The sequence below is a fragment of the Phoxinus phoxinus genome, assembly GCF_949152265.1.
Source record: "Phoxinus phoxinus genome assembly, chromosome: 6".
Taxonomy (NCBI): Eukaryota; Metazoa; Chordata; class Actinopteri; order Cypriniformes; family Leuciscidae; genus Phoxinus; species Phoxinus phoxinus.
The window spans coordinates 34,708,439-34,733,717 of record NC_136881.1 but is presented as its reverse complement, the minus strand read 5'-3'; the positions used below and the strand labels follow the sequence as shown (position 1 = coordinate 34,733,717).

The 25,279-nt window shown below is 34.6% G+C and overlaps 1 protein-coding gene across 3 annotated transcripts; it reads left to right on the top strand.

The window, feature by feature from the left end:
• Window positions 1–6,646: 6,646 nt before the first annotated feature.
• LOC306999935 (uncharacterized protein) lies at window positions 6,647–9,221 on the top strand. Of its 3 annotated transcripts, none has more exons than XM_079615051.1 (2): window positions 6,647–7,012; window positions 7,887–9,221. In XM_079615051.1, the coding sequence occupies exon 2, from the start codon at window positions 7,940–7,942 to the stop codon at window positions 9,014–9,016; it is 1,077 nt and encodes a 358-aa protein (XP_079471177.1). In that variant the 5' UTR covers window positions 6,647–7,012; window positions 7,887–7,939; the 3' UTR covers window positions 9,017–9,221. The 3 variants fall into 3 exon arrangements, with proteins under 3 accessions (XP_079471177.1, XP_079471178.1, XP_079471179.1); XM_079615052.1 differs by having other exon boundaries at window positions 6,647–7,017; XM_079615053.1 differs by lacking the exon at window positions 6,647–7,012 and adding an exon at window positions 7,465–7,647.
• The last annotated feature ends 16,058 nt before the right edge of the window (window positions 9,222–25,279 follow it).

The following is a 25,279-nucleotide window of genomic DNA, read 5'->3' as shown; positions in this document are numbered from 1 at the left end:
CATGTTTTTTTTTGTTTTTTTGATTTTTCATACTTTTGGGATTTTGACGACAGGTCCCGGGTCATCGTTTTTTTTTTTTTTTTTTTTTTTTCATACTTTCCTATCATGGTTAAAAGGCAAAATATATTCTTTAAACTGATGGCAGTTAAGCTCCATCCACAAAAAAATTTAGTTCAAGTCCCGGTTCATGTTTTTTTGATTTTTCATACTTTTGGGATTTTGACGACAGGTCCCGGGTCATCGTTTTTTTGTTTTTTTTTCATACTTTCCTATCATGGTTAAAAGTCAAAAGATATTCTTTAAACTGATGGCAGTTAAGCTCCATCCACAAAGAAATTGAGTTCAAGTCCCGGTTCATGTTTTTTTTTTTTCATACTTTTGGGATTTTGACGACAGGTCCCGGGTCATCGTTTTTTTTTTGTTTTTGTTTTTTTTCATACTTTCCTATCATGGTTAAAAGGCAAAAGATATTCTTTAAACTGATGGCAGTTAAGTTCCATCCACAAAAAAATTTAGTTCAAGTCCCGGTTCATGTTTTTTTTTTTTCATACTTTTGGGATTTTGACGACAGGTCCCGGGTCATCGTTTTTTTTTTGTTTTTGTTTTTTTCATACTTTCCTATCATGGTTAAAAGGCAAAAGATATTATTTAAACTGATGGCAGTTAAGCTCCATCCACAAAGAAATTGAGTTCAAGTCCCGGGTCATGTTTTTTTTTTTTTTTTTTTTTTTTCATACTTTTGGGATTTTGACGACAGGTCCCGGGTCATCGTTTTTTTTTTTTTTTTCATACTTTCCTATCATGGTTAAAAGGCAAAATATATTATTTAAACTGATGGCAGTTAAGCTCCATCCACAAAAAAATTGAGTTCAAGTCCCGGGTTATGTTTTTTTTTTTTCATACTTTTGGGATTTTGACGACAGGTCCCGGGTCATCGTTTTTTTTTTTTTTTTCATACTTTCCTATCATGGTTAAAAGGCAAAATATATTATTTAAACTGATGGCAGTTAAGCTCCATCCACAAAAAAATTGAGTTCAAGTCCCGGGTCATGTTTTTTTTTTTTTCATACTTTTGGGATTTTGACGACAGGTCCCGGGTCATCGTTTTTTTTTTTTTTTCATACTTTCCTATCATGGTTAAAAAGCAAAATATATTCTTTAAACTGATGGCAGTTAAGCTCCATCCACAAAAAAATTGAGTTCAAGTCCAGGGTCATGTTTTTTTTATTTTTTATTTCTCATACTTTTGGGATTTTGACGACAGGTCCCGGGTCATCGTTTTTTCTTTTTTTTTCATACTTTCCTATCATGGTTAAAAGTCAAAAGATATTCTTTAAACTGATGGCAGTTAAGCTCTATCCACAAAGAAATTGAGTTCAAGTCCCGGGTCATGTTTTTTTTTGTTTTTTTGTTTTTTCATACTTTTGGGATTTTGACGACAGGTCCCGGGTCATCGTTTTTTTTATTATTATTTTTTTTTTATACTTTCCTATCATGGTTAAAAGGCAAAAGATATTATTTAAACTGATGGCAGTTAAGCTCCATCCACAAAAAAATTGAGTTCAAGTCCAGGGTCATGTTTTTTTTTTTTTTTTTTTTCATACTTTTGGGATTTTGACGACAGGTCCCGGGTCATCGTTTTTTTTTTTTTTTTCATACTTTCCTATCATGGTTAAAAAGCAAAATATATTCTTTAAACTGATGGCAGTTAAGCTTCATCCACAAAGAAATTGAGTTCAAGTCCCGGGTCATGTTTTTTTTTGTTTTTTTGATTTTTCATACTTTTGGGATTTTGACGACAGGTCCCGGGTCATCGTTTTTTTTTTTTTTTTTTTTTCATACTTTCCTATCATGGTTAAAAGGCAAAAGATATTCTTTAAACTGATGGCAGTTAAGCTCCATCCACAAAAAAATTGAGTTCAAGTCCCGGGTCATGTTTTTTTTTGTTTTTTTGATTTTTCATACTTTTGGGATTTTGACGACAGGTCCCGGGTCATCGTTTTTTTTTTTTTTTCATACTTTCCTATCATGGTTAAAAGGCTAAATATATTATTTAAACTGATGGCAGTTAAGCTCCATCCACAAAAAAATTGAGTTCAAGTCCAGGGTCATGTTTTTTTTTTGTTTTTTTTCTCATACTTTTGGGATTTTGACGACAGGTCCCGGGTAATCGTTTTTTTTTTTTTTTTTCATACTTTCCTATCATGGTTAAAAGGCAAAAGATATTATTTAAACTGATGGCAGTCAAGCTCCATCCACAAAAAAATTGAGTTCAAGTCCCGGGTCATGTTTTTTTTTTTCATACTTTTGGGATTTTGACGACAGGTCCCGGGTCATCGTTTTTTTTTTTTTTTTTCATACTTTCCTATCATGGTTAAAAGGCAAAAGATATTATTTAAACTGATGGCAGTTAAGCTCCATCCACAAAAAAATTGAGTTCAAGTCCCGGGTCATGTTTTTTTTTTTCATACTTTTGGGATTTTGACGACAGGTCCCGGGTCATCGTTTTTTTTTTTTTTTTCATACTTTCCTATCATGGTTAAAAGGCAAAAGATATTATTTAAACTGATGGCAGTTAAGCTCCATCCACAAAAAAATTGAGTTCAAGTCCAGGGTCATGTTTTTTTTTTTTTTTTTTTCTCATACTTTTGGGATTTTGACGACAGGTCCCGGGTCATCGTTTTTTTTTTTTTTTTCATACTTTCCTATCATGGTTAAAAGGCAAAAGATATTCTTTAAACTGATGGCAGTTAAGCTCCATCCACAAAGAAATTGAGTTCAAGTCCCGGGTCATGTTTTTTTTTTTTCATACTTTTGGGATTTTGACGACAGGTCCCGGGTCATCGTTTTTTTTTTTTTTTCATACTTTCCTATCATGGTTAAAAGGCAAAATATATTCTTTAAACTGATGGCAGTTAAGCTCCATCCACAAAGAAATTGAGTTCAAGTCCCGGGTCATGTTTTTTTTTGTTTTTTTGTTTTTTCATACTTTTGGGATTTTGACGACAGGTCCCGGGTCATCGTTTTTTTTTTTTTTTTTTTTTTTTCATACTTTCCTATCATGGTTAAAAGGCAAAAGATATTCTTTAAACTGATGGCAGTTAAGCTCCATCCACAAAAAAATTGAGTTCAAGTCCAGGGTCATGTTTTTTTTTTTTTTTTTTTCTCATACTTTTGGGATTTTGACGACAGGTCCCGGGTCATCGTTTTTTTTTTTTTTTTCATACTTTCCTATCATGGTTAAAAGGCAAAAGATATTCTTTAAACTGATGGCAGTTAAGCTCCATCCACAAAGAAATTGAGTTCAAGTCCCGGGTCATGTTTTTTTTTTTTCATACTTTTGGGATTTTGACGACAGGTCCCGGGTCATCGTTTTTTTTTTTTTTTCATACTTTCCTATCATGGTTAAAAGGCAAAATATATTCTTTAAACTGATGGCAGTTAAGCTCCATCCACAAAGAAATTGAGTTCAAGTCCCGGGTCATGTTTTTTTTTGTTTTTTTGTTTTTTCATACTTTTGGGATTTTGACGACAGGTCCCGGGTCATCGTTTTTTTTTTTTTTTTTTTTTTTTCATACTTTCCTATCATGGTTAAAAGGCAAAATATATTCTTTAAACTGATGGCAGTTAAGCTCCATCCACAAAAAAATTGAGTTCAAGTCCCGGTTCATGTTTTTTTTTTTTCATACTTTTGGGATTTTGACGTCAGGTCCCGGGTCATCGTTTTTTTTTTGTTTTTGTTTTTTTCATACTTTCCTATCATGGTTAAAAGGCAAAATATATTATTTAAACTGATGGCAGTTAAGCTCCATCCACAAAAAAATTGAGTTCAAGTCCCGGTTCATGTTTTTTTGATTTTTCATACTTTTGGGATTTTGACGACAGGTCCCGGGTCATCGTTTTTTTTTTTTTTTTTTTCATACTTTCCTATCATGGTTAAAAGGCAAAAGATATTCTTTAAACTGATGGCAGTTAAGCTCCATCCACAAAAAAATTGAGTTCAAGTCCAGGGTCATGTTTTTTTTTTTTTTTTTTTTCATACTTTTGGGATTTTGACGACAGGTCCCGGGTCATCGTTTTTTTTTTGTTTTTGTTTTTTTCATACTTTCCTATCATGGTTAAAAGGCAAAAGATATTCTTTAAACTGATGGCAGTTAAGTTCCATCCACAAAAAAATTTAGTTCAAGTCCCGGTTCATGTTTTTTTTTTTTCATACTTTTGGGATTTTGACGACAGGTCCCGGGTCATCGTTTTTTTTTTGTTTTTGTTTTTTTCATACTTTCCTATCATGGTTAAAAGGCAAAAGATATTATTTAAACTGATGGCAGTTAAGCTCCATCCACAAAGAAATTGAGTTCAAGTCCCGGGTCATGTTTTTTTTTTTTTTTTTTTTTTCATACTTTTGGGATTTTGACGACAGGTCCCGGGTCATCGTTTTTTTTTTTTTTTTCATACTTTCCTATCATGGTTAAAAGGCAAAAGATATTATTTAAACTGATGGCAGTTAAGCTCCATCCACAAAAAAATTGAGTTCAAGTCCCGGGTTATGTTTTTTTTTTTTCATACTTTTGGGATTTTGACGACAGGTCCCGGGTCATCGTTTTTTTTTTTTTTTTCATACTTTCCTATCATGGTTAAAAGGCAAAATATATTATTTAAACTGATGGCAGTTAAGCTCCATCCACAAAAAAATTGAGTTCAAGTCCCGGGTCATGTTTTTTTTTGTTTTTTTGATTTTTCATACTTTTGGGATTTTGACGACAGGTCCCGGGTCATCGTTTTTTTTTTTTTTTTTTTATACTTTCCTATCATGGTTAAAAGGCAAAAGATATTCTTTAAACTGATGGCAGTTAAGCTCCATCCACAAAAAAATTGAGTTCAAGTCCAGGGTCATGTTTTTTTTATTTTTTATTTCTCATACTTTTGGGATTTTGACGACAGGTCCCGGGTCATCGTTTTTTCTTTTTTTTTTCATACTTTCCTATCATGGTTAAAAGTCAAAAGATATTCTTTAAACTGATGGCAGTTAAGCTCTATCCACAAAGAAATTGAGTTCAAGTCCCGGGTCATGTTTTTTTTTGTTTTTTTGTTTTTTCATACTTTTGGGATTTTGACGACAGGTCCCGGGTCATCGTTTTTTTTTTTTTTTTTTTTTTTTTATACTTTCCTATCATGGTTAAAAGGCAAAAGATATTATTTAAACTGATGGCAGTTAAGCTCCATCCACAAAAAAATTTAGTTCAAGTCCAGGGTCATGTTTTTTTTTTTCATACTTTTGGGATTTGGACGACAGGTCCCGGGTCATCGTTTTTTTTTTTTTTTTTCATACTTTCCTATCATGGTTAAAAGGCAAAAGATATTCTTTAAACTGATGGCAGTTAAGCTCCATCCACAAAAAAATTGAGTTCAAGTCCAGGGTCATGTTTTTTTTTTTTTTTTTTTCTCATACTTTTGGGATTTTGACGACAGGTCCCGGGTCATCGTTTTTTTTTTTTTTTTTCATACTTTCCTATCATGGTTAAAAGGCAAAAGATATTCTTTAAACTGATGGCAGTTAAGCTCCATCCACAAAGAAATTGAGTTCAAGTCCCGGGTCATGTTTTTTTTTTTTCATACTTTTGGGATTTTGACGACAGGTCCCGGGTCATCGTTCTTTTTTTTTTTTCATACTTTCCTATCATGGTTAAAAGGCAAAATATATTCTTTAAACTGATGGCAGTTAAGCTCCATCCACAAAGAAATTGAGTTCAAGTCCCGGGTCATGTTTTTTTTTGTTTTTTTGTTTTTTCATACTTTTGGGATTTTGACGACAGGTCCCGGGTCATCGTTTTTTTTTTTTTTTTTTTTTTTTCATACTTTCCTATCATGGTTAAAAGGCAAAATATATTCTTTAAACTGATGGCAGTTAAGCTCCATCCACAAAAAAATTGAGTTCAAGTCCCGGTTCATGTTTTTTTTTTTTCATACTTTTGGGATTTTGACGACAGGTCCCGGGTCATCGTTTTTTTTTTGTTTTTGTTTTTTTCATACTTTCCTATCATGGTTAAAAGGCAAAATATATTATTTAAACTGATGGCAGTTAAGCTCCATCCACAAAAAAATTGAGTTCAAGTCCCGGTTCATGTTTTTTTTTTTTCATACTTTTGGGATTTTGACGACAGGTCCCGGGTCATCGTTTTTTTTTTTTTTTTTTTCATACTTTCCTATCATGGTTAAAAGGCAAAAGATATTCTTTAAACTGATGGCAGTTAAGCTCCATCCACAAAAAAATTGAGTTCAAGTCCAGGGTCATGTTTTTTTTTTTTTTTTTTTTCATACTTTTGGGATTTTGACGACAGGTCCCGGGTCATCGTTTTTTTTTTTTTTTCATACTTTCCTATCATGGTTAAAAGTCAAAAGATATTCTTTAAACTGATGGCAGTTAAGCTCCATCCACAAAAAAATTGAGTTCAAGTCCCGGGTCATGTTTTTTTTTGTTTTTTTGATTTTTCATACTTTTGGGATTTTGACGACAGGTCCCGGGTCATCGTTTTTTTTTTGTTTTTTTTGTTTTTCATACTTTCCTATCATGGTTAAAAGGCAAAATATATTTGTTACGACCCGTGAGGTCTGTGTATGTGTGTGTGTGTCGCGTGCGCTCTTTTTCTCTCCCTCTCTTGCAGGTGTCTGGAGGTTGACGCAGATAATCCCGCAGCTGAAGCTGATCATGGAAATCAGCGAGGTGTATAAACAGGGCCAGTGAAGTGCTCTGGGAAAGGAGATCCCTCTTCCTTGTTGACGTCTGTGTGGCTCACTGGATTGGAATTGCTGTGTGGACTATTGAGATCGGCTGGGTGCAGCTGATCGAGATCTCTTTATTTTTCCCTTGAAGTCTGTGTGGATTACTAAACGTTGACTACTGTGTGAATTGCTGTGTGAACTAGATCGGCTGGGTGCAGCTGATCGTGATCTTTGCCTTGTGCCGTCTCCGTTGAGCCAGCTGACGGGCCAGTGTTTGTGATCAGCTGGAGAGGTGTGGTGAGCAGCGGGTTGTCCTCGTGTGTATTGCATCTGCGCGGCGGGAGCCGTGGAGACTGTCTCTGTGTTATGTTGTTATATTTTTCTAGTTAGCATCTTTGTTAGTAAAATCAATAAATACACAAACTTGACACCTGTTTCGAGTCATCCTTGAGTTTTCCATCCTGGGTATATTTATTTGTTTGTCCCAAAAACCCCTAGACAAGCCAGGGACGTAACAAAAGTGGGGGCTCGTCCGGGATTTTTGGAAAACTGGGATGCTTGTTTCATGTGACATGTTGTGGATCAGGTTTTTAAACCTGATGGTATATTCGTTATTTATTTCGGTGTAGGCTATGTAGGTAGCTATAGCATAGGTATATTTTGTTTTGGTTGTTTATGGTGATTGATGTTTCCCTGAGTAAAACTTCCACTTGAACTGCTTCCTCAGCTTAGCATAGGGTAGTGTCCAGCTAGGCTGAAATAGCCTTTCCATCGGGCACTAGTTTATTATTTTGCATTTTTTATTTTTGGAAGCAAATCCTGGGCGGAGACTACGTTCTCCAAAGGGGGCTGGCGTTTCAGGGTTTCGACCGCTGATGTTTTGCCTATAAGTCGCCTCGAGCCCGGCACGCTTCTGAAGATAGATAGGTAAGTTTGGTGAGGCAGGTGCTGAGGAGGTTTGTTTTGTGGAGGGGAAGGGGTGATATTGAGTCATTGAGTTATACTATGTCAATTTAATAAGTAGTTTTCAAGTGGTTTTGTCATGGCAGCGTTTGATTTAAAGGCGTTTGTGTCTTTTCCAGAATTTAACCAGCTGGATAAATGCAAGAAAATTGAACTTCATGATATTGCAAACTATTATGAGATTTCTGTATCCGCTTCTCTAGGGAGAGCTGAACTTAAAGCGGTGGTCTTGAACGGACTCATCAGTAAAGGGGTTATGGCATTACCGGTACCTGTGAGTGATTTTGATCCAGAGCTGAGTGTGAGGGGGGACCAACTTGCTCTAGGGACCCCCACTGGTCAACAGAGGATACAGACAGGTAAGCCTGTAACAATGCCCAAATATGTGCCATCTTCAACTGAGTCATCCCCAGGTTCTATGGAGGATGGCCGGTTAAAAGTTCGTTTGTTGCGGCTTCAAATAGAGAAGGAAGAAAAGGAAAGAAATTTCCAACTCCATCGAGAATTGGAATTAAAGAAACAAGACGGAGAAATAGCATTTAAAATAAGACAACTCGAACTGCAGGCAAATATTGATACTGCTCGCCCTGTTACTCCTGCCAGTGTGTCTCCACAGTCTGCCAGTGGGTATGATGTAAGTAAATATATTTCTCTCGTGCCTGTTTTTCGCGAGACTGAAGTGGAAGCTTATTTTGGGGCATTTGAACGTGTTGCTGGAGCTTTGCGCTGGCCTAAAGAGGTGTGGGCCATTTTACTACAGTGTAAATTAAGCGGTAAGGCCCAGGAAGCATGTGCAGCACTGTCAGTTGAGGATGGGTTAAATTATGACCAGGTTAAGAGTGCTATTATGAGAGCTTACGAGTTAGTACCGGAAGCATATCGACAGCGTTTTCGTAGCTTACGGAAAACTCATGATCAGACATTTACAGACTTTGCTCGTGAAAAAGGTATTCTCTTTGATAGATGGTGCACGGCATGTAAAGCAGATGATGTGGCCTCTGTACGTGAACTTATCTTGCTTGAGGAGTTTAAAAACTGTTTGCCAGAACGTACTGCGGTTTATCTAGGTGAACAAAAGATTGTTTCCTTGCAACAGGCAGCCATATTTGCAGATGAGTTTGCGCTTCTGCATAAGTCCACCTTTATTGAGCGAGATGCTCCTCCTCGAGCGGGCCTTCAAAAGTCTGAACAGCTAGCTCATAATTCTCCTGACAGTCGTCCCAGAATAGCTTCCATTCAAAAGGCAGACAGAGTATGTTTCTTTTGTCGAAAACCTGGACATCTAATTGCTGAGTGCAGGGCGTGGAAGGGTCCGCAACCTAGTCCAACGTAAAAACAACCAAAGGGGGGTTGATTAAAATGTCTCCCCAGCCCCAGAGGCTGGAACCAGAGATGTGTGAGACTGATGATTGTTTTAAACCTTTTATTTTTGAAGGTTTTGTTTCTCTGAGGAGGGTGTGTCCCATGATGATCCTGTCAGCTGCAAAGTGGATGGGGTCGAAAAAGTGACGGCTATATTATCTCTACCGACTCCTACCACTAGACGTGAGCTTAGGCGTTTTTTTAGGAATGGCGGGATATTATAGATGTTTTTGCCAAAATTTCTCTGTGGTAGTTGCTCCACTCACTAGACTGTGTAGTCCTTTGGTACCTTTTAGGTGGGATGATGGGTGTGATCAGGCCTTTGAGGCTGCCAAGTCTCTTCTTTGCAGTGCACCTGTGTTGGCGGCGCCCAATTTTTACCAACCGTTTTACTTAGAAGTTGATGCTAGTGCAACTGGAGCTGGGGCGGTGCTGATGCAGCGAGGGGAGGGAGACATGTGTAAACCTTTGTGTTATTTTTCAACTAAGTTCAAGAAACACCAGCTGAACTATTCCACCATAAAGGAGGAGACATTGGCCATGCTCCTTGCTCTACAGCACTTTGAAGTGTATGTAGGTTCAAGTTTCTTGCCAGTCACTGTTTACACAGATCATAACCCTATTGTTTTTCTAGCCCGCATGAACAACACTAACCAACAGTTGATGCGTTGGGCCCTTCTGGCTCAAGGCTACAACTTGCATATTAAACATAAAAGGGGAGCAGACAACATCTTGGCTGATGCCCTATCCCGTGGGTAAGACTAAAATTCTTTAACATATAAGGGATAAACTTTTATGTGTTCTAAGATACACACTATATAAGTTTGTTCTTATGGGTGGGGGTGTTACGACCCGTGAGGTCTGTGTATGTGTGTGTGTGTCGCGTGCGCTCTTTTTCTCTCCCTCTCTTGCAGGTGTCTGGAGGTTGACGCAGATAATCCCGCAGCTGAAGCTGATCATGGAAATCAGCGAGGTGTATAAACAGGGCCAGTGAAGTGCTCTGGGAAAGGAGATCCCTCTTCCTTGTTGACGTCTGTGTGGCTCACTGGATTGGAATTGCTGTGTGGACTATTGAGATCGGCTGGGTGCAGCTGATCGAGATCTCTTTATTTTTCCCTTGAAGTCTGTGTGGATTACTAAACGTTGACTACTGTGTGAATTGCTGTGTGAACTAGATCGGCTGGGTGCAGCTGATCGTGATCTTTGCCTTGTGCCGTCTCCGTTGAGCCAGCTGACGGGCCAGTGTTTGTGATCAGCTGGAGAGGTGTGGTGAGCAGCGGGTTGTCCTCGTGTGTATTGCATCTGCGCGGCGGGAGCCGTGGAGACTGTCTCTGTGTTATGTTGTTATATTTTTCTAGTTAGCATCTTTGTTAGTAAAATCAATAAATACACAAACTTGACACCTGTTTCGAGTCATCCTTGAGTTTTCCATCCTGGGTATATTTATTTGTTTGTCCCAAAAACCCCTAGACAAGCCAGGGACGTAACAATATTCTTTAAACTGATGGCAGTTAAGCTCCATCCACAAAAAAATTTAGTTCAAGTCCCGGTTCATGTTTTTTTGATTTTTCATACTTTTGGGATTTTGACGACAGGTCCCGGGTCATCGTTTTTTTTTTTTTTTTTCATACTTTCCTATCATGGTTAAAAGTCAAAAGATATTCTTTAAACTGATGGCAGTTAAGCTCCATCCACAAAGAAATTGAGTTCAAGTCCCGGTTCATGTTTTTTTTTTTTCATACTTTTGGGATTTTGACGACAGGTCCCGGGTCATCGTTTTTTTTTTGTTTTTGTTTTTTTCATACTTTCCTATCATGGTTAAAAGGCAAAAGATATTCTTTAAACTGATGGCAGTTAAGCTCCATCCACAAAAAAATTGAGTTCAAGTCCCGGTTCATGTTTTTTTTTTTTCATACTTTTGGGATTTTGACGACAGGTCCCGGGTCATCGTTTTTTTTTTGTTTCCTATCATGGTTAAAAGGCAAAAGATATTATTTAATCTGATGGCAGTTAAGCTCCATCCACAAAGAAATTGAGTTCAAGTCCCGGGTCATGTTTTTTTTTTTTTTTTTTTTTTTTCATACTTTTGGGATTTTGACGACAGGTCCCGGGTCATCGTTTTTTTTTTTTTTTTCATACTTTCCTATCATGGTTAAAAGGCAAAATATATTATTTAAACTGATGGCAGTTAAGCTCCATCCACAAAAAAATTGAGTTCAAGTCCCGGGTTATGTTTTTTTTTTTTCATACTTTTGGGATTTTGACGACAGGTCCCGGGTCATCGTTTTTTTTTTTTTTTTCATACTTTCCTATCATGGTTAAAAGGCAAAATATATTATTTAAACTGATGGCAGTTAAGCTCCATCCACAAAAAAATTGAGTTCAAGTCCCGGGTCATGTTTTTTTTTTTTTCATACTTTTGGGATTTTGACGACAGGTCCCGGGTCATCGTTTTTTTTTTTTTTTCATACTTTCCTATCATGGTTAAAAAGCAAAATATATTCTTTAAACTGATGGCAGTTAAGCTCCATCCACAAAAAAATTGAGTTCAAGTCCCGGGTCATGTTTTTTTTTGTTTTTTTGATTTTTCATACTTTTGGGATTTTGACGACAGGTCCCGGGTCATCGTTTTTTTTTGTTTTTTTTTCATACTTTCCTATCATGGTTAAAAGGCAAAAGATATTCTTTAAACTGATGGCAGTTAAGCTCCATCCACAAAAAAATTGAGTTCAAGTCCAGGGTCATGTTTTTTTTATTTTTTATTTCTCATACTTTTGGGATTTTGACGACAGGTCCCGGGTCATCGTTTTTTCTTTTTTTTTCATACTTTCCTATCATGGTTAAAAGTCAAAAGATATTCTTTAAACTGATGGCAGTTAAGCTCCATCCACAAAAAAATTTAGTTCAAGTCCCGGTTCATGTTTTTTTGATTTTTCATACTTTTGGGATTTTGACGACAGGTCCCGGGTCATCGTTTTTTTGTTTTTTTTTCATACTTTCCTATCATGGTTAAAAGTCAAAAGATATTCTTTAAACTGATGGCAGTTAAGCTCCATCCACAAAAAAATTTAGTTCAAGTCCCGGTTCATGTTTTTTTGATTTTTCATACTTTTGGGATTTTGACGACAGGTCCCGGGTCATCGTTTTTTTGTTTTTTTTTCATACTTTCCTATCATGGTTAAAAGTCAAAAGATATTCTTTAAACTGATGGCAGTTAAGCTCCATCCACAAAGAAATTGAGTTCAAGTCCCGGTTCATGTTTTTTTTTTTTCATACTTTTGGGATTTTGACGACAGGTCCCGGGTCATCGTTTTTTTTTTGTTTTTGTTTTTTTTCATACTTTCCTATCATGGTTAAAAGGCAAAAGATATTCTTTAAACTGATGGCAGTTAAGTTCCATCCACAAAAAAATTTAGTTCAAGTCCCGGTTCATGTTTTTTTTTTTTCATACTTTTGGGATTTTGACGACAGGTCCCGGGTCATCGTTTTTTTTTTGTTTTTGTTTTTTTCATACTTTCCTATCATGGTTAAAAGGCAAAAGATATTATTTAAACTGATGGCAGTTAAGCTCCATCCACAAAGAAATTGAGTTCAAGTCCCGGGTCATGTTTTTTTTTTTTTTTTTTTTTTTTCATACTTTTGGGATTTTGACGACAGGTCCCGGGTCATCGTTTTTTTTTTTTTTCATACTTTCCTTAAAGTATGAAGTATGATAACTTCCTTAAAGTACTTAAAAAAATTGAGTTCAAGTCCCGGGTCATGTTTTTTTTTTTTTCATACTTTTGGGATTTTGACGACAGGTCCCGGGTCATCGTTTTTTTTTTTTTTTCATACTTTCCTATCATGGTTAAAAAGCAAAATATATTCTTTAAACTGATGGCAGTTAAGCTCCATCCACAAAAAAATTGAGTTCAAGTCCCGGGTCATGTTTTTTTTTGTTTTTTTGATTTTTCATACTTTTGGGATTTTGACGACAGGTCCCGGGTCATCGTTTTTTTTTTTTTTTTTTTCATACTTTCCTATCATGGTTAAAAGGCAAAAGATATTCTTTAAACTGATGGCAGTTAAGCTCCATCCACAAAAAAATTGAGTTCAAGTCCCGGGTCATGTTTTTTTTATTTTTCATACTTTTGGGATTTTGACGACAGGTCCCGCCCGGGTCATCGTTTTTTTTTTTTTTTTTCATACTTTCCTATCATGGTTAAAAAGCAAAATATATTCTTTAAACTGATGGCAGTTAAGCTCCATCCACAAAAAAATTGAGTTCAAGTCCCGGGTCATGTTTTTTTGTTTGTTTTTTTGATTTTTCATACTTTTGGGATTTTGACGACAGGTCCCGGGTCATCGTTTTTTTTTTTTTTTTTTTTTTTTCATACTTTCCTATCATGGTTAAAAGGCAAAATATATTCTTTAAACTGATGGCAGTTAAGCTCCATCCACAAAAAAATTGAGTTCAAGTCCCGGTTCATGTTTTTTTTTTTTCATACTTTTGGGATTTTGACGACAGGTCCCGGGTCATCGTTTTTTTTTTTTTTTTTTTTTTTCATACTTTCCTATCATGGTTAAAAGGCAAAATATATTATTTAAACTGATGGCAGTTAAGCTCCATCCACAAAAAAATTGAGTTCAAGTCCCGGGTCATGTTTTTTTTTTTTTCATACTTTTGGGATTTTGACGACAGGTCCCGGGTCATCGTTTTTTTTTTTTTTTTCATACTTTCCTATCATGGTTAAAAGGCAAAAGATATTCTTTAAACTGATGGCAGTTAAGCTCCATCCACAAAAAAATTGAGTTCAAGTCCAGGGTCATGTTTTTTTTTTTTTTTTTTTTCTCATACTTTTGGGATTTTGACGACAGGTCCCGGGTCATCGTTTTTTCTTTTTTTTTCATACTTTCCTATCATGGTTAAAAGGCAAAAGATATTCTTTAAACTGATGGCAGTTAAGCTCCATCCACAAAGAAATTGAGTTCAAGTCCCGGTTCATGTTTTTTTTTTTCATACTTTTGGGATTTTGACGACAGGTCCCGGGTCATCGTTTTTTTTTTTTTTTCATACTTTCCTATCATGGTTAAAAGGCAAAAGATATTCTTTAAACTGATGGCAGTTAAGCTCCATCCACAAAAAAATTGAGTTCAAGTCCCGGGTCATGTTTTTTTTTGTTTTTTTGTTTTTTCATACTTTTGGGATTTTGACGACAGGTCCCGGGTCATCGTTTTTTTTTTGTTTTTGTTTTTTTCATACTTTCCTATCATGGTTAAAAGGCAAAAGATATTATTTAAACTGATGGCAGTTAAGCTCCATCCACAAAAAAATTGAGTTCAAGTCCCGGTTCATGTTTTTTTTTTTCATACTTTTGGGATTTGGACGACAGGTCCGGGGTCATCGTTTTTTTTTTTTTTTTCATACTTTCCTATCATGGTTAAAAAGCAAAATATATTCTTTAAACTGATGGCAGTTAAGCTCCATCCACAAAAAAATTTAGTTCAAGTCCCGGGTCATGTTTTTTTTTGTTTTTTTGATTTTTCATACTTTTGGGATTTTGACGACAAGGTCCCGGGTCATCGTTTTTTTTTTTTTTTTTTTTTTTTTCATACTTTCCTATCATGGTTAAAAGGCAAAAGATATTCTTTAAACTGATGGCAGTTAAGCTCCATCCACAAAAAAATTGAGTTCAAGTCCAGGGTCATGTTTTTTTTTTTTTTTTTTTCTCATACTTTTGGGATTTTGACGACAGGTCCCGGGTCATCGTTTTTTTTTTTTTTTTTTTTTTTTTCATACTTTCGTATCATGGTTAAAAGGCAAAATATATTATTTAAACTGATGGCAGTTAAGCTCCATCCACAAAGAAATTGAGTTCAAGTCCCGGTTCATGTTTTTTTTTTTTCATACTTTTGGGATTTTGACGACAGGTCCCGGGTCATCGTTTTTTTTTTGTTTGTTTTTTTTTCATACTTTCCTATCATGGTTAAAAGGCAAAAGATATTCTTTAAACTGATGGCAGTTAAGCTCCATCCACAAAAAAATTGAGTTCAAGTCCCGGTTCATGTTTTTTTTTTTTCATACTTTTGGGATTTTGACGACAGGTCCCGGGTCATCGTTTTTTTTTTTGTTTTTGTTTTTTTCATACTTTCCTATCATGGTTAAAAGGCAAAAGATATTATTTAAACTGATGGCAGTTAAGCTCCATCCACAAAAAAATTGAGTTCAAGTCCCGGTTCATGTTTTTTTTTTTTCATACTTTTGGGATTTTGACGACAGGTCCCGGGTCATCGTTTTTTTTTTGTTTTTGTTTTTTTCATACTTTCCTATCATGGTTAAAAGGCAAAAGATATTATTTAAACTGATGGCAGTTAAGCTCCATCCACAAAGAAATTGAGTTCAAGTCCCGGGTCATGTTTTTTTTTGTTTTTTTGTTTTTTCATACTTTTGGGATTTTGACGACAGGTCCCGGGTCATCGTTTTTTTTTGTTTTGTTTTTTTCATACTTTCCTATCATGGTTAAAAGGCAAAAGATATTATTTAAACTGATGGCAGTTAAGCTCCATCCACAAAAAAATTTAATTCAAGTCCCGGGTCATGTTTTTTTTTGTTTTTTTGATTTTTCATACTTTTGGGATTTTGACGACAGGTCCCGGGTCATCGTTTTTTTTTTTTTTTTCATACTTTCCTATCATGGTTAAAAAGCAAAATATATTCTTTAAACTGATGGCAGTTAAGCTCCATCCACAAAAAAATTGAGTTCAAGTCCCGGTTCATGTTTTTTTTTTTTTCATACTTTTGGGATTTTGACGACAGGTCCCGGGTCATCGTTTTTTTTTTTTTTTTTTTTTCATACTTTCCTATCATGGTTAAAAGGCAAAAGATATTATTTAAACTGATGGCAGTTAAGCTCCATCCACAAAAAAATTGAGTTCAAGTCCCGGGTCATGTTTTTTTTTTTTCATACTTTTGGGATTTTGACGACAGGTCCCGGGTCATCGTTTTTTTTTTTTTTTTTTTCATACTTTCCTATCATGGTTAAAAGGCAAAAGATATTCTTTAAACTGATGGCAGTTAAGCTCCATCCACAAAGAAATTGAGTTCAAGTCCCGGGTCATGTTTTTTTTTTTTTTTTTTTTTTTTCATACTTTTGGGATTTTGACGACAGGTCCCGGGTCATCGTTTTTTTTTTTTTTTTTTTTTTTCATACTTTCCTATCATGGTTAAAAGGCAAAAGATATTCTTTAAACTGATGGCAGTTAAGCTCCATCCACAAAAAAATTGAGTTCAAGTCCCGGTTCATGTTTTTTTTTTTTCATACTTTTGGGATTTTGACGACAGGTCCCGGGTCATCGGTTTTTTTTTTTTTTCATACTTTCCTATCATGGTTAAAAGGCAAAATATATTATTTAAACTGATGGCAGTTAAGCTCCATCCACAAAAAAATTGAGTTCAAGTCCAGGGTCATGTTTTTGCTTAGTTTTTTTTCTCATACTTTTGGGATTTTGACGACAGGTCCCGGGTCATCGTTTTTTTTTTTTTTTTCATACTTTCCTATCATGGTTAAAAGGCAAAAGATATTATTTAAACTGATGGCAGTCAAGCTCCATCCACAAAAAAATTGAGTTCAAGTCCCGGGTCATGTTTTTTTTTTTCATACTTTTGGGATTTTGACGACAGGTCCCGGGTCATCGTTTTTTTTTTTTTTTTCATACTTTCCTATCATGGTTAAAAGTCAAAAGATATTCTTTAAACTGATGGCAGTTAAGCTCCATCCACAAAAAAATTGAGTTCAAGTCCCGGTTCATGTTTTTTTGATTTTTCATACTTTTGGGATTTTGACGACAGGTCCCGGGTCATCGTTTTTTTTTTTTTTTTTCATACTTTCCTATCATGGTTAAAAGTCAAAAGATATTCTTTAAACTGATGGCAGTTAAGCTCCATCCACAAAAAAATTGAGTTCAAGTCCCGGTTCATGTTTTTTTTTTTTCATACTTTTGGGATTTTGACGACAGGTCCCGGGTCATCGTTTTTTTTTTTGTTTTTGTTTTTTTCATACTTTCCTATCATGGTTAAAAGGCAAAAGATATTCTTTAAACTGATGGCAGTTAAGCTCCATCCACAAAGAAATTGAGTTCAAGTCCCGGGTCATGTTTTTTTTTGTTTTTTTGTTTTTTCATACTTTTGGGATTTTGACGACAGGTCCCGGGTCATCGTTTTTTTTTTGTTTTTGTTTTTTTCATACTTTCCTATCATGGTTAAAAGGCAAAAGATATTATTTAAACTGATGGCAGTTAAGCTCCATCCACAAAAAAATTTAGTTCAAGTCCCGGGTCATGTTTTTTTTTTTTTCATACTTTTGGGATTTGGACGACAGGTCCCGGGTCATCGTTTTTTTTCTTTTTTTTTTCATACTTTCCTATCATGGTTAAAAAGCAAAATATATTCTTTAAACTGATGGCAGTTAAGCTCCATCCACAAAAAAATTGAGTTCAAGTCCCGGGTCATGTTTTTTTTTTGTTTTTTTGATTTTTCATACTTTTGGGATTTTGACGACAGGTCCCGGGTCATCGTTTTTTTTTTTTTTTTTTTTCATACTTTCCTATCATGGTTAAAAGGCAAAAGATATTCTTTAAACTGATGGCAGTTAAGCTCCATCCACAAAGAAATTGAGTTCAAGTCCCGGTTCATGTTTTTTTTTTTTCATACTTTTGGGATTTTGACGACAGGTCCCGGGTCATCGTTTTTTTTTTTTTTTCATACTTTCCTATCATGGTTAAAAGGCAAAAGATATTATTTAAACTGATGGCAGTTAAGCTCCATCCACAAAAAAATTGAGTTCAAGTCCCGGGTCATGTTTTTTTTTTTTTCATACTTTTGGGATTTTGACGACAGGTCCCGGGTCATCGTTTTTTTTTTTTTTTTTTTTATACTTTCCTATCATGGTTAAAAGGCAAAAGATATTCTTTAAACTGATGGCAGTTAAGCTCCATCCACAAAAAAATTGAGTTCAAGTCCCGGGTCATGTTTTTTTTTTTTTCATACTTTTGGGATTTTGACGACAGGTCCCGGGTCATCGTTTTTTTTTTTTTTTTCATACTTTCCTATCATGGTTAAAAAGCAAAATATATTCTTTAAACTGATGGCAGTTAAGCTCCATCCACAAAAAAATTGAGTTCAAGTCCCGGTTCATGTTTTTTTTTTTTCATACTTTTGGGATTTTGACGACAGGTCCCGGGTCATCGTTTTTTGTTTTTTTTTCATACTTTCCTATCATGGTTAAAAGTCAAAAGATATTCTTTAAACTGATGGCAGTTAAGCTCCATCCACAAAAAAATTGAGTTCAAGTCCCGGGTCATGTTTTTTTTTTTTTCATACTTTTGGGATTTTGACGACAGGTCCCGGGTCATCGTTTTTTTTTTTTTTTTCATACTTTCCTATCATGGTTAAAAAGCAAAATATATTCTTTAAACTGATGGCAGTTAAGCTCCATCCACAAAAAAATTGAGTTCAAGTCCCGGTTCATGTTTTTTTTTTTTCATACTTTTGGGATTTTGACGACAGGTCCCGGGTCATCGTTTTTTTTTTTTTTTTCATACTTTCCTATCATGGTTAAAAGTCAAAAGATATTCTTTAAACTGATGGCAGTTAAGCTCCATCCACAAAAAAATTTAGTTCAAGTCCCGGGTCATGTTTTGTTTTGTTTTTTTGTTTTTTCATACTTTTGGGATTTTGACGACAGGTCCCGGGTCATCGTTTTTTTTTTTTTTTTGTTTTTTTCATACTTTCCTATCATGGTTAAAAGGCAAAAGATATTATTTAAACTGATGGCAGTTAAGCTCCATCCACAAAAAAATTGAGTTCAAGTCCCGGTTCATGTTTTTTTTTTTCATACTTTTGGGATTTGGACGACAGGTCCGGGGTCATCGTTTTTTTTTTTTTTTTCATACTTTCCTATCATGGTTAAAAAGCAAAATATATTCTTTAAACTGATGGCAGTTAAGCTCCATCCACAAAAAAATTTAGTTCAAGTCCCGGGTCATGTTTTTTTTTGTTTTTTTGATTTTTCATACTTTTGGGATTTTGACGACAAGGTCCCGGGTCATCGTTTTTTTTTTTTTTTTTTTTTTTTTCATACTTTCCTATCATGGTTAAAAGGCAAAAGATATTCTTTAAACTGATGGCAGTTAAGCTCCATCCACAAAAAAATTGAGTTCAAGTCCCGGTTCATGTTTTTTTTTTTCATACTTTTGGGATTTTGACGACAGGTCCCGGGTCATCGTTTTTTTTTTTTTTTTTTCATACTTTCCTATCATGGTTAAAAGGCAAAAGATATTATTTAAACTGATGGCAGTTAAGCTCCATCCACAAAAAAATTGAGTTCAAGTCCCGGGTCATGTTTTTTTTTTTTTCATACTTTTGGGATTTTGACGACAGGTCCCGGGTCATCGTTTTTTTTTTTTTTTTCATACTTTCCTATCATGGTTAAAAGGCAAAAGATATTCTTTAAACTGATGGCAGTTAAGCTCCATCCACAAAAAAATTGAGTTCAAGTCCAGGGTCATGTTTTTTTTTTTTTTTTTTTCTCATACTTTTGGGATTTTGACGACAGGTCCCGGGTCATCGTTTTTTTTTTTTTTTTCATACTTTCCTATCATGGTTAAAAGGCAAAAGATATTCTTTAAACTGATGGCAGTTAAGCTCCATCCACAAAGAAATTGAGTTCAAGTCCCGGGTCATGTTTTTTTTTTTTCATACTTTTGGGATTTTGACGACAGGTCCCGGGTCATCGTTTTTTTTTTTTTTTCATACTTTCCTATCATGGTTAAAAGGCAAAATATATTCTTTAAACTGATGGCAGTTAAGCTCCATCCACAAAGAAATTGAGTTCAAGTCCCGGGTCATGTTTTTTTTTGTTTTTTTGTTTTTTCATACTTTTGGGATTTTGACGACAGGTCCCGGGTCATCGTTTTTTTTTTTTTTTTTTTTTTTTCATACTTTCCTATCATGGTTAAAAGGCAAAATATATTCTTTAAACTGATGGCAGTTAAGCTCCATCCACAAAAAAATTGAGTTCAAGTCCCGGTTCATGTTTTTTTTTTTTCATACTTTTGGGATTTTGACGTCAGGTCCCGGGTCATCGTTTTTTTTTTGTTTTTGTTTTTTTCATACTTTCCTATCATGGTTAAAAGGCAAAATATATTATTTAAACTGATGGCAGTTAAGCTCCATCCACAAAAAAATTGAGTTCAAGTCCCGGTTCATGTTTTTTTGATTTTTCATACTTTTGGGATTTTGACGACAGGTCCCGGGTCATCGTTTTTTTTTTTTTTTTTTTCATACTTTCCTATCATGGTTAAAAGGCAAAAGATATTCTTTAAACTGATGGCAGTTAAGCTCCATCCACAAAAAAATTGAGTTCAAGTCCAGGGTCATGTTTTTTTTTTTTTTTTTTTTCATACTTTTGGGATTTTGACGACAGGTCCCGGGTCATCGTTTTTTTTTTTTTTTCATACTTTCCTATCATGGTTAAAAGTCAAAAGATATTCTTTAAACTGATGGCAGTTAAGCTCCATCCACAAAAAAATTTAGTTCAAGTCCCGGTTCATGTTTTTTTGATTTTTCATACTTTTGGGATTTTGACGACAGGTCCCGGGTCATCGTTTTTTTTTTTTTTTTTTTTTTTTCATACTTTCCTATCATGGTTAAAAGGCAAAATATATTCTTTAAACTGATGGCAGTTAAGCTCCATCCACAAAAAAATTTAGTTCAAGTCCCGGTTCATGTTTTTTTGATTTTTCATACTTTTGGGATTTTGACGACAGGTCCCGGGTCATCGTTTTTTTTTTTTTTTTTCATACTTTCCTATCATGGTTAAAAGTCAAAAGATATTCTTTAAACTGATGGCAGTTAAGCTCCATCCACAAAGAAATTGAGTTCAAGTCCCGGTTCATGTTTTTTTTTTTTCATACTTTTGGGATTTTGACGACAGGTCCCGGGTCATCGTTTTTTTTTTGTTTTTGTTTTTTTCATACTTTCCTATCATGGTTAAAAGGCAAAAGATATTCTTTAAACTGATGGCAGTTAAGTTCCATCCACAAAAAAATTTAGTTCAAGTCCCGGTTCATGTTTTTTTTTTTTCATACTTTTGGGATTTTGACGACAGGTCCCGGGTCATCGTTTTTTTTTTGTTTTTGTTTTTTTCATACTTTCCTATCATGGTTAAAAGGCAAAAGATATTATTTAAACTGATGGCAGTTAAGCTCCATCCACAAAGAAATTGAGTTCAAGTCCCGGGTCATGTTTTTTTTTTTTTTTTTTTTTTTCATACTTTTGGGATTTTGACGACAGGTCCCGGGTCATCGTTTTTTTTTTTTTTTTCATACTTTCCTATCATGGTTAAAAGGCAAAATATATTATTTAAACTGATGGCAGTTAAGCTCCATCCACAAAAAAATTGAGTTCAAGTCCCGGGTTATGTTTTTTTTTTTTCATACTTTTGGGATTTTGACGACAGGTCCCGGGTCATCGTTTTTTTTTTTTTTTTCATACTTTCCTATCATGGTTAAAAGGCAAAATATATTATTTAAACTGATGGCAGTTAAGCTCCATCCACAAAAAAATTGAGTTCAAGTCCCGGGTCATGTTTTTTTTTTTTTCATACTTTTGGGATTTTGACGACAGGTCCCGGGTCATCGTTTTTTTTTTTTTTTCATACTTTCCTATCATGGTTAAAAAGCAAAATATATTCTTTAAACTGATGGCAGTTAAGCTCCATCCACAAAAAAATTGAGTTCAAGTCCCGGGTCATGTTTTTTTTTGTTTTTTTGATTTTTCATACTTTTGGGATTTTGACGACAGGTCCCGGGTCATCGTTTTTTTTTTTTTTTTTTTCATACTTTCCTATCATGGTTAAAAGGCAAAAGATATTCTTTAAACTGATGGCAGTTAAGCTCCATCCACAAAAAAATTGAGTTCAAGTCCAGGGTCATGTTTTTTTTTTTCATACTTTTGGGATTTGGACGACAGGTCCCGGGTCATCGTTTTTTTTTTTTTTTTCATACTTTCCTATCATGGTTAAAAAGCAAAATATATTCTTTAAACTGATGGCAGTTAAGCTCCATCCACAAAGAAATTGAGTTCAAGTCCCGGGTCATGTTTTTTTTTGTTTTTTTGATTTTTCATACTTTTGGGATTTTGATGACAGGTCCCGGGTCATCGTTTTTTTTTTTTTTTTTTTTTTTCATACTTTCCTATCATGGTTAAAAGGCAAAAGATATTCTTTAAACTGATGGCAGTTAAGCTCCATCCACAAAAAAATTGAGTTCAAGTCCCGGGTCATGTTTTTTTTTGTTTTTTTGATTTTTCATACTTTTGGGATTTTGACGACAGATCCCGGGTCATCGTTTTTTTTTTTTTTTCATACTTTCCTATCATGGTTAAAAGGCTAAATATATTATTTAAACTGATGGCAGTTAAGCTCCATCCACAAAAAAATTGAGTTCAAGTCCAGGGTCATGTTTTTGTTTTGTTTTTTTTCTCATACTTTTGGGATTTTGACGACAGGTCCCGGGTAATCGTTTTTTTTTTTTTTTTCATACTTTCCTATCATGGTTAAAAGGCAAAAGATATTATTTAAACTGATGGCAGTCAAGCTCCATCCACAAAAAAATTGAGTTCAAGTCCCGGGTCATGTTTTTTTTTTTCATACTTTTGGGATTTTGACGACAGGTCCCGGGTAATCGTTTTTTTTTTTTTTTTCATACTTTCCTATCATGGTTAAAAGGCAAAAGATATTATTTAAACTGATGGCAGTTAAGCTCCATCCACAAAAAAATTGAGTTCAAGTCCCGGGTCATGTTTTTTTGTTTGTTTTTTTGATTTTTCATACTTTTGGGATTTTGACGACAGGTCCCGGGTCATCGTTTTTTTTTTTTTTTTTTTTTTTTCATACTTTCCTATCATGGTTAAAAGGCAAAATATATTCTTTAAACTGATGGCAGTTAAGCTCCATCCACAAAAAAATTGAGTTCAAGTCCCGGTTCATGTTTTTTTTTTTTCATACTTTTGGGATTTTGACGACAGGTCCCGGGTCATCGTTTTTTTTTTTTTTTTTTTTTTTCATACTTTCCTATCATGGTTAAAAGGCAAAATATATTATTTAAACTGATGGCAGTTAAGCTCCATCCACAAAAAAATTGAGTTCAAGTCCCGGGTCATGTTTTTTTTTTTTTCATACTTTTGGGATTTTGACGACAGGTCCCGGGTCATCGTTTTTTTTTTTTTTTTTTTTCATACTTTCCTATCATGGTTAAAAGGCAAAAGATATTCTTTAAACTGATGGCAGTTAAGCTCCATCCACAAAAAAATTGAGTTCAAGTCCAGGGTCATGTTTTTTTTTTTTTTTTTTCTCATACTTTTGGGATTTTGACGACAGGTCCCGGGTCATCGTTTTTTCTTTTTTTTTCATACTTTCCTATCATGGTTAAAAGGCAAAAGATATTCTTTAAACTGATGGCAGTTAAGCTCCATCCACAAAGAAATTGAGTTCAAGTCCCGGTTCATGTTTTTTTTTTTCATACTTTTGGGATTTTGACGACAGGTCCCGGGTCATCGTTTTTTTTTCTTTTTTCATACTTTCCTATCATGGTTAAAAGGCAAAAGATATTATTTAAACTGATGGCAGTTAAGCTCCATCCACAAAAAAATTGAGTTCAAGTCCCGGGTCATGTTTTTTTTTTTTTCATACTTTTGGGATTTTGACGACAGGTCCCGGGTCATCGTTTTTTTTTTTTTTTTTTTCATACTTTCCTATCATGGTTAAAAGGCAAAAGATATTCTTTAAACTGATGGCAGTTAAGCTCCATCCACAAAAAAATTGAGTTCAAGTCCCGGGTCATGTTTTTTTTTTTTCATACTTTTGGGATTTTGACGACAGGTCCCGGGTCATCGTTTTTTTTTTTTTTTTCATACTTTCCTATCATGGTTAAAAAGCAAAATATATTCTTTAAACTGATGGCAGTTAAGCTCCATCCACAAAAAAATTGAGTTCAAGTCCCGGGTCATGTTTTTTTTTGTTTTTTTTTTTTTTCATACTTTTGGGATTTTGACGACAGGTCCCGGGTCATCGTTTTTTTTTTGTTTTTGTTTTTTTCATACTTTCCTATCATGGTTAAAAGGCAAAAGATATTATTTAAACTGATGGCAGTTAAGCTCCATCCACAAAAAAATTGAGTTCAAGTCCCGGTTCATGTTTTTTTTTTTCATACTTTTGGGATTTGGACGACAGGTCCGGGGTCATCGTTTTTTTTTTTTTTTTCATACTTTCCTATCATGGTTAAAAAGCAAAATATATTCTTTAAACTGATGGCAGTTAAGCTCCATCCACAAAAAAATTTAGTTCAAGTCCCGGGTCATGTTTTTTTTTGTTTTTTTGATTTTTCATACTTTTGGGATTTTGACGACAAGGTCCCGGGTCATCGTTTTTTTTTTTTTTTTTTTTTTTTTCATACTTTCCTATCATGGTTAAAAGGCAAAAGATATTCTTTAAACTGATGGCAGTTAAGCTCCATCCACAAAAAAATTGAGTTCAAGTCCAGGGTCATGTTTTTTTTTTTTTTTTTTTTTCATACTTTTGGGATTTTGACGACAGGTCCCGGGTCATCGTTTTTTTTTTTTTTTTTTTTTTTTTCATACTTTCCTATCATGGTTAAAAGGCAAAATATATTATTTAAACTGATGGCAGTTAAGCTCCATCCACAAAGAAATTGAGTTCAAGTCCCGGTTCATGTTTTTTTTTTTTCATACTTTTGGGATTTTGACGACAGGTCCCGGGTCATCGTTTTTTTTTTGTTTGTTTTTTTTTCATACTTTCCTATCATGGTTAAAAGGCAAAAGATATTCTTTAAACTGATGGCAGTTAAGCTCCATCCACAAAAAAATTGAGTTCAAGTCCCGGTTCATGTTTTTTTTTTTTCATACTTTTGGGATTTTGACGACAGGTCCCGGGTCATCGTTTTTTTTTTGTTTTTGTTTTTTTCATACTTTCCTATCATGGTTAAAAGGCAAAAGATATTATTTAAACTGATGGCAGTTAAGCTCCATCCACAAAAAAATTGAGTTCAAGTCCCGGTTCATGTTTTTTTTTTTTCATACTTTTGGGATTTTGACGACAGGTCCCGGGTCATCGTTTTTTTTTTTTGTTTTTTTTTTCATACTTTCCTATCATGGTTAAAAGGCAAAAGATATTATTTA